Below are 18,023 nucleotides of genomic sequence, written 5' to 3'. Positions count from 1 at the left end.
GTTTAGATCTTCTGGATCCTTTATTGAAATTCAAATCCTTTAGGTCACTCCCAGGTATGATATACAAGAGAATCACAGAATGATGGCTTTTTGAAAAGTTTATTTTCCACAGAAAATTCAGTTAACAAATCAGTGGGCAGTGAAACCTACTTCAGAATGTTGAGCAACTTCTGCACACAATTTAAAAACATTGTTACAACAATATCTGTACAAATTAAATGATACAATCAATCAGATTAGAGCCATAATATCAGTAAAAGTGATTGATGACCATCTTCCCGTCGACAACAAAAGGCAACATTTCTTTAAGACTATGCAATGTTTATATACATAAAAATCAGCCAACTATCAACATGCACGGAACTGATATTTAAACGTGTGCACAATATTGTGTCTCAGCGGCTTCCCCTTTGTAACTGCATGCAATAAAAGGAAGCTTGTTGAAGTTCATATAAATGCACTATAAACAATTATAAATGAATACATTGTTTGCTCTATCGTCGCACAACATCTTTTTAGTGCTAATCATATCAGTATTTCTGGCTTTAAAAAAAAATCTTCAATCAACTAAAGTACTGACCGACTTAACCAGTTGTCATTTATTGATTTGCAGATTTCAGCTTACGAGAATAAGTGCTGGTTTATTTTGTAGTGAATCACTTATCATAGAATCACAGCACAGAAGGAGGCCATTCGGCCCATCGTGCCTGTGCGGCTCTGTGGTGGAGCTATCCAATTAATCCTGCTCCCCCCCTGCTCTTTCCCCATAGCCCTGTAAAAAAAAATTCCCTTCAAGCATTTATCCACTTGCTGATAAAAATATAATATACACTCACTGAAAATGGATACATCTTGATACAATCATTGCTTTCAATTGATGGGACTCCAAGGTGTCACTTAAGTCAAATGTAACTTGTTAAAAGTTTAACCCACAGCATCTCATTTACTTTAGAAGAAACAGTTACACTTTTTAAAAATTCATTCACGGGGTGTGGGCATCGTTGGCAAGGCCAGCGTTTATTGCCGATACAACTGAATGTTAGTTAGAGGGCAGTTAAGAGTCAACCACATTGCTGTGGGTCTGGAGTCACACAGAGGCCAGACCGGGTAAGGACAGCAGATTTCCTTACCCGGTTATTTCCCATTAGTGAACCAGATGGGTTGTTACAACAATCCAGAGGTTACATGGCCACCATTACTGATACTAGCTTTTTATTCCAGATTTATTTAATTTAAAATTCCGCAGCAGCTGAGGTGGGATTTGAACTTATGTCTCAAGACTTGATCATTAGGGCAGGCCTCTGGATTACTACTAGTCCGGTAACATAACCACTATGCTACCATCCCTGTTGCTACCTTGTAAATTGTTTTAAAATACATTGAAGGAAATTGTTCCTCTTACTTTCATTATTTTCCAAACACTGTGAAGAATGTCTAGGTGTGCAAAAAACAAAGCTATGCGGTGAACAGAGGCACAGTTTGTAATTTGGACTCAAAAGTCGGTATTTCCGGTTTTGTGGCTAGTCGACACGAGCGAATAAAGAAGTTAAAAATCCTCTGAGGATGGCGATGGTAATATGTCATCCAGAACGCACCACTGACACAGCTTAAAACACAAATGGAAAACCCTGAAAATGCACAGCATGGGAGTCAGATTGAAGAGCCTAATATTTTTGAAGTTTCAGCTGAGTTTCAAGTCCTGTTGGAAGGGTCCCATGCCAACCATTAATCTCATCTTTAAGACGCCGATTGTGCATTAAAACCAATGTTCCCTTTAAGCTGGTATGATAGCAAAATACTGCAGGTGCTGGAAATCTGAAATAACAACAGAAAATGCTGGAAAAACTCAGCAGGCCAGGCAACATCCGTGGAGAGAAAATAGAGTCAACGTTTTGGGTAAACCCTTTGTCAAGACTGAAGAAGCACAGGAAATGAAATAGATTAAAAGGCCAGAATGGGGGCTGGGAGAGAACAAAAGAGAAGTGAAGAGACATTAAGAGGTATTCAAAACGAGACGAGATGGTGATAGGACTAGTGGAGACAAAAGACGGCTCTAGATTAGGTGTGAAATGTGCTGGCAGAATGGGAGACAGCTGCCATGTGGGAGAGAGAAAAAAAAAAGGGGGGGGGGCGGAGGGGAAACCAAAACAAAGGTGTGGATAAAAAAATAAGTAAAAATGTAATAGGGGCCGAGGTTATGATCTGAAATTGTTGAACTCGATGTTGAGTCCAGAAGGCTGTAAAGTGCCTAATCGGAAGATGAGGTGCTGTTCCTCAAGCTTACGCTGAGCTTCCGTGGAACAATGCAAGAGGCCGAGGACGGTGAGGTCCGAGTGGGAGTGGAGCGGTGAATTAAAATGACAGGCGACCGGAAGCTCGGGGTCACCCTTACGGACTGAACGGAGGTGTTCTGCAAAGCGGTCACCCAATCTGCGTTTGGGCTCCCCAATGTAGAGGAGACCGCATCGTGAGCAGCGAATACAGTATACTAGATTGCAAGAAGTACAAGTAAATCGCTGTTTTCCCTTTAAGCTGCGTGGCCGCACACCGCTCCAGGGGTCCCGCGCAGCCAGTGATCCGGCTTTTAAATTGAAAAAAAAAGCGCACGCCCAGACTTTTGAATGGGCCATTAAAGGGGCCATGCCACCCCCCACCCCCTAAAAAAAATTATGGGGAACACAGATGTGTTTTTTGTTGTTTCAGATTTCCAGAATTCAACAGTTACTTTTTTTAAATCTCCACTATCTTGTTTGAATTGCTAGCTTCTCCTAAAGATAAGCATCTACAAGCTGATGAAATATTTTGTGTATATGTAAAATGTTACTAATTTGAACATATCAGGACCTTAGCATGAATTGTGGAGAGCTTCAACTCAAAAAAACATAATGCACTTTGGTTCCCCTGAAAAATGCTACCTCAGAATTTACACATCTTGAAACTTATTTTCAAAGCTAGATGTTTCTTTATACTTGAATCCAATCACATGGCACAGATATGTATGGATGTGGGGAGATGATACCTATTCCTGCATTACCTGCGCAATTTTAGTTACTTTTGTTACTGATTGATGCACTTCATCAGTGGATGTGACAGATTTGCGGCTGACCCTGTTTTTCTGGACCAGCGCTTCAGTGGCAAAACTGCTGCCCTGCACTACACCTGCACCAGATTTAGCTGGCCTGGTCAGCGTGACATTTTTGTGGATGACAGGCATCTGGTCAAATGAGGGATCAGCGGTCACACTTTGTCTCTCTCCCGCGCCAGAATGAATCAACTTGGTTAGTGTAACGTTCTTGTGGACAACAGGAGTTTGGGCGAATGATGGGTCGATGATCATTCCTGGCATCCCTCCTGAGCTGACATTTACCGACTTGGTCATGGCAACATTCTGGTGGGCGAATGATGGGTCGATGATCATTCCTGGCATCCCTCCCGAGCTGACATTTACCGACTTGGTCATGACAACATTCTGGTGGGCGAATGATGGATCTGCGACCATGTTTATGCCTTGCATCCCTCTTGGCCCAGAATTAGCTTGTTGGGTAATGGCAACATTCTGGTGGGCGAATGATGGACTGGTGATCATTTCTTGCATCCCTCTTGGCCCAGAATTAGCTTGTTGGGTAATGGCAACATTCTGGTGGGCGAATGATGGGTCGATGATCATTCCTGGCATCCCTCCTGAGCTGACATTTACCGACTTGGTCATGACGACATTCTGGTGGGCGAATGATGGATCTGCGACCATGTTTATGCCTTGCATCCCTCTTGGCCCAGAATTAGCTTGTTGGGTAATGGCAACATTCTGGTGGGCGAATGATGGACTGGTGATCATTTCTTGCATCCCTCTTGGCCCAGAATTAGCTTGTTGGGTCATGACAACATTCTGGTGGGCGAATGATGGACTGGTGATCATTTCTTGCATCCCTCTTTGCCCAGAATTAGCTTGTTGGGTCATGACAACATTCTGGTGGGCGAATGATGGCTTGATGATCATTCCTGACATCCCTCCCGAGCCGACATTAACTGACTTGGTGGTTACAACATTTTGGTGGCTGAATGACAGATCTGCGATGCCCGGCAACATCTCGATCACAGGATTTATTGTTGTCGTCACAACATAATTCTTTTGCGTTAGCGGTGGATCAGCGATTACATTCAGGCCCTGCAGCCCCCCTAAAGTGGAGGAAACGGACTTTTCTTTCATCACAAAGTTTTGCTGCACTGGAGGATCGACACTTATTGTGGCGGCTTGGCTCTCGGATTTACCGACACAGATCTCGGCTAAAGTCTTGAATTTTGGTCCCAAGTCATCCAAGTCGGAATCTTTAAATGGCTCATCCTCAATAAAGCTGCAGCTGCCAACGGAGCCGACAGGGGAACCTTGGCCTTCATGGTTATAGATCAGCAAGCAGTCGCGGGCCAGGCGAGTCTGATCCTCCGCAGAGCAGTCATTCACTTTCTAAAATTAAAAAATCCAACAAATTACTATTACAATATGTTACAGCAAAAAAAGCTCTTCCTCGTTAATCATCATCACCTCCAAGTTCCCCTCCAAGTCACACACCACCCGGACTTGGAAATATATTGGCCGTTCCTTCATCGTCACTGTCAAAATCCTGGAACTCCCTCCCTAACAGCACTGTGGGAGCACCTTCACCACACGGACTGCAGCGGTTCAAGAAGGCGGCTCACCACCACCTTCTCAAGGGCAATTAGGGATGGGCAATAAATGCTGGGTGGCTCGCCCATCACCCCTGTGCTCGCTGACCTACATTGGCTCCCGGTTAAGCAACGCCTCGATTTTAAAATTCTCATCCTTGTTTTCAGATCCCTCCATGGCCTCGCCCCTCCCTATCTCTCTAATCTCCTCCAGCCCTACAGCCACGCCCCCCCCCGCCCCCGAGATATCTGCGCTCTTCTAATTCTGCCCTCTTGAGCATCCCTGATTATAATCGCTCCACCTTTGGTGGCCGTGCCTTCTGTTGCCTGGGCCCTAAGCTCTGGAATTCCCTGCCTAAACCTCTCCGCCTCGCTACCTCTATTTCCTCCTTTAAGACGCTCCTTAAAACCTCCCTCTTTGACCAAGCTTTTGGTCACCTGCCCTAATTTCTCTTTTTGTGGCTCGGTGTCAAATTTTTTGTCTTAAAATACTCCTGTGAAGCTCCTTGGGACGTTTTACTACGTTAAAGGCGCTATATAAATACAAGTTGTTGTTGTTTCCAGCTCTTGGTCCGTAGCCCTGCAGGTTACGGCACTTCAAGTGCATATCCAAGTACTTTTTAAATGTGATGAGGGTTTCTGCCTCTCCCACCCTTTCAGGCAGTGAGTTCCAGACCTCCACAACCCTCTGGGTGAAAAAGGTTCTGCTCAACTCCCCTCTAATCCTTCTACCGATTACTTTAAATCTCTGCTCCCTGGTTATTGACCTCTCTGCTAAGGGAAATACGTCCTTCCTATCCACTCTATCTAGGCCCCTCATAATTTTATACACCTCAATTAAATCTCCCCTCAGCCTCCTCTGTTCCAAAGAAAACAACCCCAGCCTCTCCAATCTTTCCTCATAGCTAAAATTCCCCAGTCCTGGCAACATCCTCGTAAATCTCCTCTGTACCCTCTCTAATGCAATCACATCCTTCCTGTAGTGTGGTGACCGGAACGGTACGCAGTGGGGCTGTAGTAACATTTTGATTTTCTATCAACAATGAGTATGCTGCTGAAGTTGATTCAGGGCATGTATTTACATTGAGTCACTGGACAGTGATCAGGAATGGGAACCCAGGCCAATACATTCCTCTCCCATTATAGTGACCTCATTGCCCCTTCAACACAGCCCAGGGATTGAATCTGCAACCTTCCTGAACCGGATGATTCAGTTACCCACTGATGCATCAGGATAGCTTGAAGTCCAAAGTTTGAGCAACAACATATATAAGCAACTCTTAACTGTGTAATCACAAAATAGCCCATGACTAAAGGAAGGAAAGGACTCACTTTGATTTCATGACCTTAGGATGTCACAAAGCACTTTACAGCCAGAGAAGTATTTTTGAAGTGTAATTAACTGTTGCAATGCAGGGAAATGCGGCAGCCAATTTGTGCACAGCAAGTTCCTGCAACCTTGCTGTGCGCAAATGGCTGTTGTGTTGTAAGAAATCGGATTGAAAGAAATAATAGTCTGTTACGGGTTCCCTAGATCAGCAGTTTGCCTAAGTTGATGACACAGAAAGATTCCAATCATGTCAGAAAAATAGCTGTACAGGGAGCTGAATTACGAGGTCAGAACACAAAAAACAGGCCTTCGAGGGGGCATAACTAGGCCGGGTAAGGGATGCAGCAAGGAGCTGTAGGATAAACAAGCTGTCTACGAGAGGGCAGCAAGACTTTTAAAACAGAGATAAGGAGGAAAATGACCTCATAAGGCTTGGAGGGGGCTCTCAAAGGTAACCTCTCCCTTGTAATTGGACAATGGGATGGGTAAAAATAATTGACACCAGGTATCCACCAGCCCATCGAAATAAGGTATAAAAACAGATGACCGAGAGAGGAAAACAGGCAGGGGTGTAGGCTTCTCCAAGGTGGCTACGGCCTAACACCTTGGTCAAGTTTAGCCTCTGAGGTGGCTGACGGCCTAACACCTCCAACAGCTTGAGGGATGACCCAATGGAAGTGGCTGCTGCAGCAGAGTGCAGGAATCCACCCAATCTGAGACCACCGTACTGCCTCATCGTCCATCCGGTTGCTTCATTTAGTTCCAGGGCCGTAGATCGCCTTCATCTGTCCTGGGTTGTATGTCTACTGTATCTATTTCAATCGCATGTAGTAATAATATCCGATTATGCTTTAAACTGTAGCTCTTTAATAAAAAGCCTGACAACTCCCGAGGCCCTTTGGGTAATCTGCGTGTGACCTGTGATCCAAATCTTACAGTGGTGTCAGAAGTGGGATCACAAGAGTTGGGAGTTGTAAGGTTTCGGTTGGGGGGGACGGAGGGACTTGGGCAAATGCAAGTGATCGTTGCTTAGACGGAGTGTTTTTCTCTCTGAAAGAAGGGAGCAGGTAAGAGAGAGTGAGGTACAGGTAGAACCAGAAGTACAGTGGCGTTGGCATATCACCGGGAACAGCTGATGGTTAGCCTGAAGGAGGTGAAGCATAAAGTGCAGGAGAGAGAGGAGGGAGATAGAGAAGGGGAAAAAAATCTAAGTTGCAGGCTAACCAATCTGAAAACTCAGCAAAGAATTGGAAAAAAAAACCTTTGATCTACAAGTTAAGTTAAGCTGGTATGGAAAAACTTAGAACAACAACAACAAATTTGTTTAATAAAAGATTAAGTTCCAGTCTAAGATTTAACTTTGGAATCGCGGTTGCTAGGGTAAAACTTCCAAAGCAGTTTGATTAGATTTGTTTAAATGTGAAAAACTAATTTTTCTCCAGTTATATTCAGTGTTTTTACAGTCATTTGGAAAGGCACCTGAAGAAAGGACAAGAAGAAATATGACGTAATTTACAGTTTTCTGCAAGCATGTGCTATTTTGTTTTGTTTTATCTGCTCTGCATTTCATTAATACAGTATTGGTCTGAATTAAATTGGAATTATTAAAGATAACAAACCTATTAAATTGTGAAAACACAACTGTCTTTTTCGATCGGGGAAGTATTTTTTTAATTTACGTGAAGTGATGTAATTGCGTGTCCCTGACAATGTTTCGCTCCACCTTCTTAAAAACCTGCCAAGGAGTTAACCCTTTCCACTGACAACTGTTTAAGTTCACCAAGCAACAACTTTAATATTGCTGAATGAAATTTAAAGATACTGTACATTATTAAATTTAAGTTTCTTAATTTTAAGTTAATATTTCCCCACAGTGACAGAAGGAAAATGATGATTTGATAAATTAACCCCTTGGGCTCTTAAGCAGAGCCACAATGGATTCTCTGCTTTCTTTTGTTATATGGAAGTTACCTTATAAACTAAATTGGAGCACTTCTGTTTCTAATGTTAAAACACCATGTAAACCACCTAGACTGGGAATCACTTGTTTCTGAAATTGGAATTGATAAGATAAATTGATAGAAATGAAATTGAACATTGACAAAACCTGTCAGTTCAACAATACTGCTGTTTGGATTTTGGGATAATTTTGAAATGACAAAATGGACTCAGGCACTATATATTGGGTTACTTTTAGGAAAATAAAAATCCTCTAAAATAATGATAAATAAAAAGTGTTAATAACTTGGATCAAGTGAGAATGTTTGATCTATGTTTTCTATCTTAAATATTGTACTGGACAGTAAAGTTCCTCCATGGCTCATGAATGAGATATGAATGGTAATTAATGGGATGTGTAAAATGGAGCGAGGAAGTGATTGAGGGTGTGAGATAGAAACAGGAGAATTACACCACCAAATGGGAATTTTCCAAACTTTCTAGTGAAAGTCAGGAAAGTGTAGTTACGAATAGTAAATTGATAGCTTTCTCTTGGAGACATTTGTGTCCCTGCCTATAATGAACTTTTTAAGAAAATTGAATTTGATAGCCTGGCCACTACCCAAGACATCGGGACCATGCGGTGGAAGATGAGCAAAGATCTCCAGACAATCTTTTGATAAGATACCGGAAAGGCTGAGAATGGCTTGTATCGGATGGCACGTGTGGCATGATATTGAGATACCGATATGAGTGTGCAAATGTGATTCGTTACGTATGAGGCAATTACCATCCGGAAATGCATGGTGAATCAGCACTGAAGAATGGGTCTCAGTCTGCTCAGTTACTTGACAACAGCAAGACATGAAACGGTTAATGTGGCTCAGGAGAGTGAGACGACTTTTAAAGCATTGACACATACTCCATCGAGAAACTATGGGCTGGATTTTCCTAAGCCCCTGGAGTCGGGTTGGAGGCGTGCGGGCGATAAAAATCGGAGATCCGGGGGTCCCGACCCCATCCCGCCTCCAACCCACCTCCATGTCAATTTCATAGGAGTCGGGTTGCCGACAAGTGCTGGAACCCGACTCCCAGCGGCGGGAAGGGATTAAAGGCAATTAAACTGCCTGTTAACAGGTAGTTAACAGGTAGTTTTGTGCCTATTCGCGATTTCTATTGCTGGTTTGTGGGCTTCCCGACAGCTCCAAACCACGAAAAGTTTTCGAGGCGGGACGTGTGTCTGAGGTCTTGGAGGGGTCGAGATGCCCAGTGTTCAGGTGAGTGAGGGGTGCAGGAGTGCAAAGGTAAGTGTTTTGCAAGTGTTTAAAGTGTTTAAATAAGTTTAACTTACTTTTACTTACCTTTACAGGAGTCCTGCATTCCGGTGTCGGGAGTCGGCTGCAAGAACCACAGAAGCTCCGATTTTTAAAAAAAAATCAGCTTCTTGGTTTCTGCAGCAAAATGATTTTAAAGTTATCCTGAGAAAGGACCGAGGCTGAATTAGCAGTTTTTCAGTGCTTGACAGCTTCAAACAGCTGTTAAACACTGATCTTTCATCTGCCAAAAGCTTTTGACAGATGAAATGTCAATCTCTGACGTCACCTGTTGCCGGGTGGCCCTTAATTGGCCTGCTGAGCCCACAGGGCGGGCTCAACAAGGTCAATCAGAGGAAAATCCTGTGGGTTGGCCACATCTCCATGGAGGCGGGACAACAACCCGAATGTGGGTTTCCCACCTCCAACCCGCCCCCGTAGCAAAATCCAGCCCTATCTAATTAATGAAATGATCAGATTAGAGTTAAATACACTGGTACCCATTAGAGGGTTCGCCCTCATCTATCACTGGTTATATGTCTGCTGTATCTATTTCAATCGCATGTAATAATATCTGATTATGCTTTAAACTGTAGCTCTTTAATAAAAAGCCTGACAACTCCTAAGACCCTTTGGGTAATCTGTGTACGACCTGTGATCCAAATCTTAGTGTTTCCTACATTACAACAGTGACAGCACTTCAAATGTACTTCATTGGCTGTAAAGTGCTTTGTGTACAGGAGATCATCTATTTTAGTGATGTTGGTTGAGGGATAAATATTGGCCATGGGATCTTTTACGTCCACCTGAGAGGTGAGATGGGGCCTCGGTTTAACATCTAATCCAAAAAGATGGCACCGTCGACAGTGCAGCGCTCCCTCAGCACTGCACTAGAATGTCAGTCTGGATTATGTGCTCAAGTCTCCGAAGTGGGACTTGAACCCACAACCTTGTGACTCAGAGGCAAGAGGTCTACTACAAGTTTAACGGAGAACCCACCCAATTGTATGACATGCATATCTAAAAGCAAGAGTCATTCCTATATTAATTGCTATAGAATCATAGAATGGTTACAGCACAGAAGGAGGCCATTCGGCCCGTCGAGCCCGTGCCGGCTCTCTGCAAGAGCACTTCAGCTAGTCCCACTCCCCCGCCCTTTCCCTGTAGCCCTGAAAACTTTTTTCCTTCAGATACTTATCCAACTCCCTTTTGAAAGCCACGATTGAATCTGCCTCCACCGCCCTCTCGGGCAGTGCATTCCAGATCCTAACCGCTCGCTGCGTAAAAAAGTTTTTCCTCATGTCGCCTTTGGTTCTTCTGCCAATCACCTTAAATCTGTGTCCTCTGGTTCTCGACCCTTCCGCCAATGGGAACAGTTTCTCTCTCTCTCTACTCTGTCCAGTCCCCTCATGATTTTGAACACATCCATCAAATCTCCTTTCAACCTTCTCTGCTCCAAGGAGAACAACCCCAGCTTCTCCAGTCTATCCACGAAACTGAAGTCCCTCATCCCCTGGAACCATTCTCGTAAATCTTTTCTGCACCCTCTCTAAGGCCTTCACATCCTTCCTATGAATTAACTTAGGTTAGGAAAGTGTTTGAACACCAAACAAAGTTTTACGAATAATTTAAATCAGTTTTATCCTAGGCCGTAGGAATGCTCCTCCCCAGCCCATTCACACTACAATATTACTGTTCAATTTAACAATTCTGTTCAGCCTTGCCTTAAATGTTCAAAAAACATGTTTCAAAAAAGTAATGGGCCAGAAATTCGGGTCCCCACGGGTGAGTACGCGCTGGGTACTCACCCGTAAGGCCAACGGAAGTGCCGGTTTCGTGCATGCACTGCGCATGCGCTGGAAACCGGAACTTCCGTTCCCTTGAAGGAAGGTATTCACAGGTCAAACGCGTGTGCCGGAGAGGCAGCGCGTACGCCTGGAACTTCCGATGTTTTTTGTTTTTACAGGTTTCTCCGGGAGGGTAAGTCCCTAGCAGCTGCGCGTGGAAAAAGCAGGCGCAGGGCCTGCTTTTAACAAGGTAAGAGGTTAATTAAGTAAAATTAAAACATTTTTTCCCACAGGTTTATCATTTTAAAATATTTTAAAGAAAGGTAAGTTTATTTTTAGCAACGTTAAAAACTTTAATTAATTTTTTCAACAATTTAAATTTTTGTTTAAAATAGTTAATTTATTGCCATGGAGGGAGTGCAGCAAAGATTCACCAGACTGATACCTGGGATGGCAGGAATGACATATGAGGAGAGATTGGGTCGATTGGGCTTATATTCGCTGGAGTTTAGAAGAATGAGAGGGGATCTCATTGAAACTTATAAAATTCTAACAGGACTAGACAGACTAGATGCAGGAAGGATGTTCCCGATGGCCGGGGAGTCCAGAACCAGGGGTCACAATCTAAGGATAAGGGGTAAGCCATTTAGGACAGAGATGAGGAGGAATTTCTTCACCCAGAGAGTGGTGAACCTGTGGAATTCTCTACCACAGAAGGCAATTGAGGCCAATTCATTAAATATATTCAAGAAGGAGTTGGATATATTTCTTAAGGCTAAAGGGATCAAGGGATATGGGGAGAAAGCAGGGACAGGGTACTGAATTTGGATGATCAGCCATGATCTCATTGAATGGCAGAGCAGGCTCGAGGGGCCGAATGGCCTACTCCTGCTCCTATCTTCTATGTTTCTATGTAATTTAGAGTTATTTTAAAAATGTGATTTAAAAAAAAAAATTATTTGTAGTTTTACTTAGGTTTTGGGGCCGATCTCTATTCGTAGATTTGACAGGTCTTCCTATCAAATCTATGAATGGAGATTCCCTGCTCCGATTGGCTCCCCATGGCCCACGTGATCCCAGGGGACGCTGCGAACTAACTGCGCCCCTGGGATACGCAAGCACTGCGCACCGGCAGCTGGAGGAGGCCCAGGATCGGAATCCCACGCGGGCCCACAGCTCAACAACCGGCACGCTAGGTAAGTGCAGGTCGGGGGCTTGCGCCCGCGGGAAGCCTCCGACCTGAATTTCTGGCCTGATATGTTGCTACATAATAATGCAATATACAACTCAATGTATTAAATAGATATCAGTAACGCACTGCAAGATCAAAAATACCTGATGAATGTATGATTTTATGTAACTTCTCCTAGCGCTTGCTGCCATAGTTCCAGTAGCGGCTGCTCCATAAACACGCGCATCATTCCATGGCGCAATAGCCTTCGCAGACACATTGGTGTTGGAAATAGCGCCTATTACATAATTTCCGTTGCCAGATCCTTGCATTGCTTCCTCCTGGAAAGTGCCACTTTTCGAACCGAAATGCATCGAACCTCCTGAATAGTTGGGCTTGGTTAAGTGTCCTCCTTTAGTGGCATCAACCTCCTGGTAATTGGTCTTGACTACACCGCCAGCATTCCCGACTGCACCTCCACCACCAACGCCTGCACCAACTGCTAGCAAAGAAACGCTCTATATATGAGGAAAAACAGCATTCATTAGTAATTAACAATCGTAATGCAAATACATTCATTTCCAATACCATAAGGCTGCTGAGCATTTATTTAGAAGGCTATCCTGAAGGAACAACAGCAGCAACTTGCATTTATATAGCGCCTTTAACACAGCAAAATGTCCCAAGGCGCTGCCACAGGAGCGATTATCAGACAAAATTTGACACCAAGCCATGCAAGGAGATTGTAGGACAGGACTGGCCAAAGAGGTAGATTTTAAAGAATGTCTTAAAGGAGGAGGTTTAGGGAGGGAATTCCAGAGCTTAGGGCCCAGGCATCCGAAGGCACGGCCACCAATGGTGGAGTGATTGAAATCAGCGATGAACAAGAGGCCAGAATCGGAGGAGCGCAGAGATCTCGGAGGGTTGGAAGAGACTAGAGATAGGGAGGGGCGAGACCATAGAGCGACTTGAAAACAAAGGTGAGAATTTTAAAATCGAGGCGTTGCTGGGTCGGATGCCAATGTAAGCCAACGAGCACAGGGCATACTTAGCAATAATATAAATAGTTGGCTTTGAGAAAAATCATTTATTCATTCCGAAGGAGAATCTAACATGCAAGATCATATCTTTACATAGGATTACATCGGATATACGGCACAGAAACAGGCCATTCGGTCCAACCAGTCTAAGCCGGTGTTTATGCTCCACTTGAGCCTCCTCCCGTCTTTCCTCATCTAAATCGATCAGCATAACCCTCGATTCCCTTCTCCCTCATATGCTTATCTAACGTCCCCTTAAATGCATCTATACTATTCGCTTCAACCACTCCCTGTGGTAGCGAGTTCCACATTCTCACCACTCTCTGGGTAAAGAAGTTTCTTCTGAAATCCCTACTGGATTTCTTGGTGACATAGAAACATAGAAGATAGGAGCAGGAGTAGGCCATTCGGCCCCTCGAGCCTGCTCTGCCATTCAATGCGATCATGGCTGATCATCCAAATTCAGTACCCGGTCCCTGCTTTCTCCCCATATCCCTTTAGCCTTAAGAAATATATCCAACTCCTTCTTGAATATATTTAATGTATTGGCCTCTACTGCCTTCTGTGGTAGAGAATTCCACAGGTTCACCACTCTCTGGGTGAAGAAATTCCTCCTCATTTCTGTCCTAAATGGCCTACCCCTTATCCATCCTTAGACTGTGACCCCTGGTTCTAGACTCCCCGACCATCGGGAACATCCTTCCTGCATCTAGTCTGTCCAGTCCTGTCAGAATTTTATAAGTTTCAATGAGATCCCCTCTCATTCTTCTAAACTCCAGCGAGTACAAGCCCAATCGACCCAATCTCTCCTCATACGTCATTCCTGCCATCCCAGGTATCAGCCTGGTGAATCTTCGCTGAACTCCTTCCATGGCAAGAACATCCTTCCTCAGATAAGGCGATCAAAACTGCACACAATACTCAAGATGCGGTCTCACCAAGGCCCTGTACAACTGCAGCAAGACATCCTTGTTCCTGTACTCAAACCCTCTCGCTACGAAGGCCAACATGCCATTTGCCTTCTTAACCACCTGCTGCACCTGCATGCTTACCTTCAGCGACTGGTGCACAAGGACACCCAGGTCTCTTTGCACTTCCCCTTCTCCCAATCTATTGCCATTCAGATAATAATCTGCCTTCCTGTTTTTGCCACCAAAGTGGATAACCTCGCATTTATCCATGTTATATTGTATACACGTGACTATCTTATATTGATGGCCTCTAGTTATGCTCTCCCCCACAAGTGGAAACACTCTCTCTGTATCCACTCTATCAAAACCTTTCATAATTTTAAAGACCTCTATTAGGTCACCCCTCAGCCTTCTCTTTTCAAGAAAAAAAGAGCCCCAGCCTGTTCATCCTTTCCTGATAGGTATACCCTCACATTTCTGGTATCATCCTTGTAAATCTTTTTTGCACTGTCTCCAGTGCCTCTATATCCTTTTTATAACATGGCGACCAGAACTGTACGCAATACTCTAAGTGTGGTCTAACCAAGGTTCGATACAGGTTTAGCATAACTTCACTACTTTTCAATTCTATCCCTCCAGAAATAAACCCTAGTGCTTAGTTTGCTTTTTTTATGCTCACCTGTGTCGCAACTTTTAGTCATTTGTGTATTTGTACTTCGAGATCCCTTTGTTCTTCTACCTCATTTAAATTCTTATTTTCCAAGTAATATGTGCCCTCCCTATTTTCCTTACTAAAATACAATGGCCCAGAAATTCGGGTCTCCACAGGTGAGTACGCACGGGGTACTCACCCGTAAGCCCAATGGAAGTGCCGGTTTCCTGCATGCACTGCGCATGCGCGGGAAACCGGAACTTCCGTTCCCCTGAAAGCAGGGGTTAAGAGGTCGTACGCGTGCGCTGGAGAGGCTGCGCGTGCGCATCGAACTTAGGTTTTTAAAATTTTTACAGGGTTTCCTGGGAGGGTAAGTCTCCAAAATTTACACATTTAAAAAGCAGGCGTAAGGCCTGCTTTTTACAAGGTAAGTGGTGAATTAATTAAAATTAAAACATTTTTTCCACAGGTTTATTATTTTTAAATACTTTAAAGCAAGGTCAGTTTATTTTTAGCCCTGTTAGAAAATAAAATTATTTTTTTCAAAAATTTGTATTATTGTTTAAAATAGTTATTTCATGTCATTTATAGTTTATTATTATTTTAAAAATGTGATTTAAAAAAAATTTATTTGAAGATTTAGTGATGTTTTGGGGCCGTAGTATTTCTAAGTTTTGACAGCTCTTCCTGTCAAACTTATGAATGGAGCATTCCCTGCTCCGATTGGCTCCCCATGGCCCACGTGATCCCAGGGGACGCATCAAACTAACTGCGCCCCTGGGATACGCAAGCACTGCGCGCCGGCAGCTGGAGCAGGCCCAGGACTGGAATCCCACGGGGGCTCACAGCTCAACGGCCGGTGCGCAAGGTAAGTGCAGGTCGGGGGCTTACACTCGCGGGAAGCCCCCGACCCGAATTTCTGGGCCAATACCTCACTGTGTCCCCTGACTCTGCTTTCCCTGATCTTTTTCATCAGTCTATTATGTAGTACCTTATCGAAGGCCTTTTGAAAATTTAGATAAATTACCTCTACTGCATTACCCTTGTCTACTCTCTGTGTTACCTCTTCAAAAAATGCAATTATGTTGGACAAGCAAGACTTTCCCTTTTGAAATCCATGCTGACTATTTCTTATTATATTTTTTGTTTCTAGATGTTCTTCTATTTTCTCCTTTAGTAAGAATTCCATTATTTTTTCTACCACTGATATAGAAACGTAGAAACATAGAAAAATAGGAGCAGGAGTCGGCCATTCAGCCCTTCGAGCCTGCTCCACCATTCAATATGATCATGGCTGATCCTCTATCTCAATACAATATTCCCGCTCTCTCCCCATACCCCTTGATGCCTTTTGTGTCTAAAAATCTATCTCCTTCTTAAATATATTCAGTGACTTGGCCTCCACAGTGGTAGGGAATTCCACAGATTCACCACCCTCTGAGTGAAGAAATTTCTCCTCATCTCAGTCCTAAATGTCCTACCCCATATCCTGAGACTGTGACCCCTCGTTCTAGACCCCCCAGCCAAGGGAAACATCTTCCCTGCATCCAGTCTGTCTAGCCCCATCAGAATTTTATACGTTTCAATGAGATCCCCTCTCATTCTTCTAAACTCTAGTGAATACAGGCCTAGTCGACCCAACCTCTCCTCATACGACAGTCCTGCCATTCCAGGAATCAGTCTCTAGTGCAATCACATCCTTCCTGTAATGTGGTGACCAGAGGGGGGCAGCGAGGCAGGGTGTGCGGGTGAGGGGGCGGGTGTGGAGTGAGGCAGGGTGTGCGGGGTGGGGGGGGGGAGCGAGGCAGGGTGTGCGGGGGAGTGAGGCAGGGTGTGGGGGGGGGAGGCAGGGTGTGGGGAGGGGAGTGAGGCAGGGTGTGCGGGGGGGGGAAAAGCGAGGCAGGGTGTGCGGGGGGGAGTGAGGCAGGGTGTGCGGGGGGGGAGCGAGGCAGGGTGTGCGGGGGGGGAGCGAGGCAGGGTGTGCGGGGGGGGGAGTGAGGCAGGGTGGGGGGGGAGTGAGGCAGGGTGTGGGGGGGGAGTGAGGCAGGGTGTGGGGGGGGAGGCAGGGTGTGGGGGTGGCAGGGTGTGGGGAGGGGAGTGAGGCAGGGTGTACGGGGTGGAGTGAGGCAGGGTGTGCGGGGGGGGAGAAGCGAGGCAGGTTGTGCGGGGGGGGAGCGAGGCAGGGTGTGCGGGGGGGGGAGCGAGGCAGGGTGTGGGGAGGGGAGTGAGGCAGGGTGTACGGGGTGGAGTGAGGCAGGGTGTGCGGGGGGGGAGTGAGGCAGGGTGTGCGGGGGGGAGCGAGGCAGGGTGTGCGGGGGGGAGCGAGGCAGGGTGTGGGGGGGAGGCAGGGTGTGGGGAGGGGAGTGAGGCAGGGTGTACGGGGTGGAGTGAGGCAGGGTGTGCGGGGGGGGAGAAGCGAGGCAGGTTGTGCGGGGGGGGGAGCGAGGCAGGGTGTGCGGGGGGGGGAGCGAGGCAGGGTGTGCGGGGGGAGCGAGGCAGGGTGTGCGGGGGGGGTGAGGTAGGGTGTGCGGGGGGGAGCGAGGCAGGGTGTGCGGGGGGGAGCGAGGCAGGGTGTGCGGGGGGGGTGAGGTAGGGTGTGCGGGGGGGAGCGAGGCAGGGTGTGCGGCGGGGAGCGGGGCAGGGTGTGCGGGGGGGGGCGAGGCAGGGTGTGCGGGGGGAGCGAGGCAGGGTGTGCGGGGGGAGCGAGGCAGGGTGTGCGAGGCAGGGTGTGCGGGGGGGAGCGAGGCAGGGTGTGCAGGGGGGGGCGAGGCAGGGTGTGCGGGGGGGGAGCGAGGCAGGGTGTGCGGGGGGGGAGCGAGGCAGGGTGTGCGGGGGGGGAGTGAGGCAGGGTGTGCGGGGGGGAGCGAGGCAGGGTGTGCGGGGGGGGAGCGGGGCAGGGTGTGCGGGGGGGGCGAGGCAGGGTGTGCGGGGGGGGCGAGGCAGGGTGTGCGAGGCAGGGTGTGCGGGGGGAGCGAGGCAGGGTGTGCGGGGGGGAGCGAGGCAGGGTGTGCGGGGGGGGAGCGGGGCAGGGTGTGCGGGGGGGGCGAGGCAGGGTGTGCGGGGGGGAGCGAGGCAGGGTGTGCGGGGGGGGAGCGGGGCAGGGTGTGCGGGGGGGGCGAGGCAGGGTGTGCGGGGGGGGCGAGGCAGGGTGTGCGGGGGGAGCGAGGCAGGGTGTGCGGGGGGGGCGAGGCAGGGTGTGCGGGGGGGGCGAGGCAGGGT

At 46.7% G+C, this 18,023-nt stretch overlaps 1 protein-coding gene across 1 annotated transcript in view; it reads right to left on the bottom strand.

Annotated features, from left to right (window-relative positions):
• Window positions 1–83: 83 nt before the first annotated feature.
• Window positions 84–18,023, bottom strand: part of LOC147114526 (desmoglein-2-like) — a 91,465-nt gene continuing 73,525 nt past the window's right edge. The window contains exons 15-16 of the mRNA XM_085992261.1: window positions 12,366–12,719; window positions 84–4,462 (exon numbers count right to left, since the gene is read on the bottom strand). Coding sequence (XP_085848387.1) covers window positions 3,020–4,462; window positions 12,366–12,719 — 1,797 coding nt within the window. The 3' untranslated portion in view covers window positions 84–3,019. The remainder of the gene's footprint in view (window positions 4,463–12,365; window positions 12,720–18,023) is intronic.

Source organism: Somniosus microcephalus, chromosome 7 (genome assembly GCF_052327205.1).
Source record: "Somniosus microcephalus isolate GS21.2 chromosome 7, FLI_Smic_1.0, whole genome shotgun sequence".
NCBI lineage: Eukaryota > Metazoa > Chordata > Chondrichthyes > Squaliformes > Somniosidae > Somniosus > Somniosus microcephalus.
Note: the sequence above shows the minus strand (reverse complement) of the source record. Positions and strands in the feature narration are given on the sequence as shown.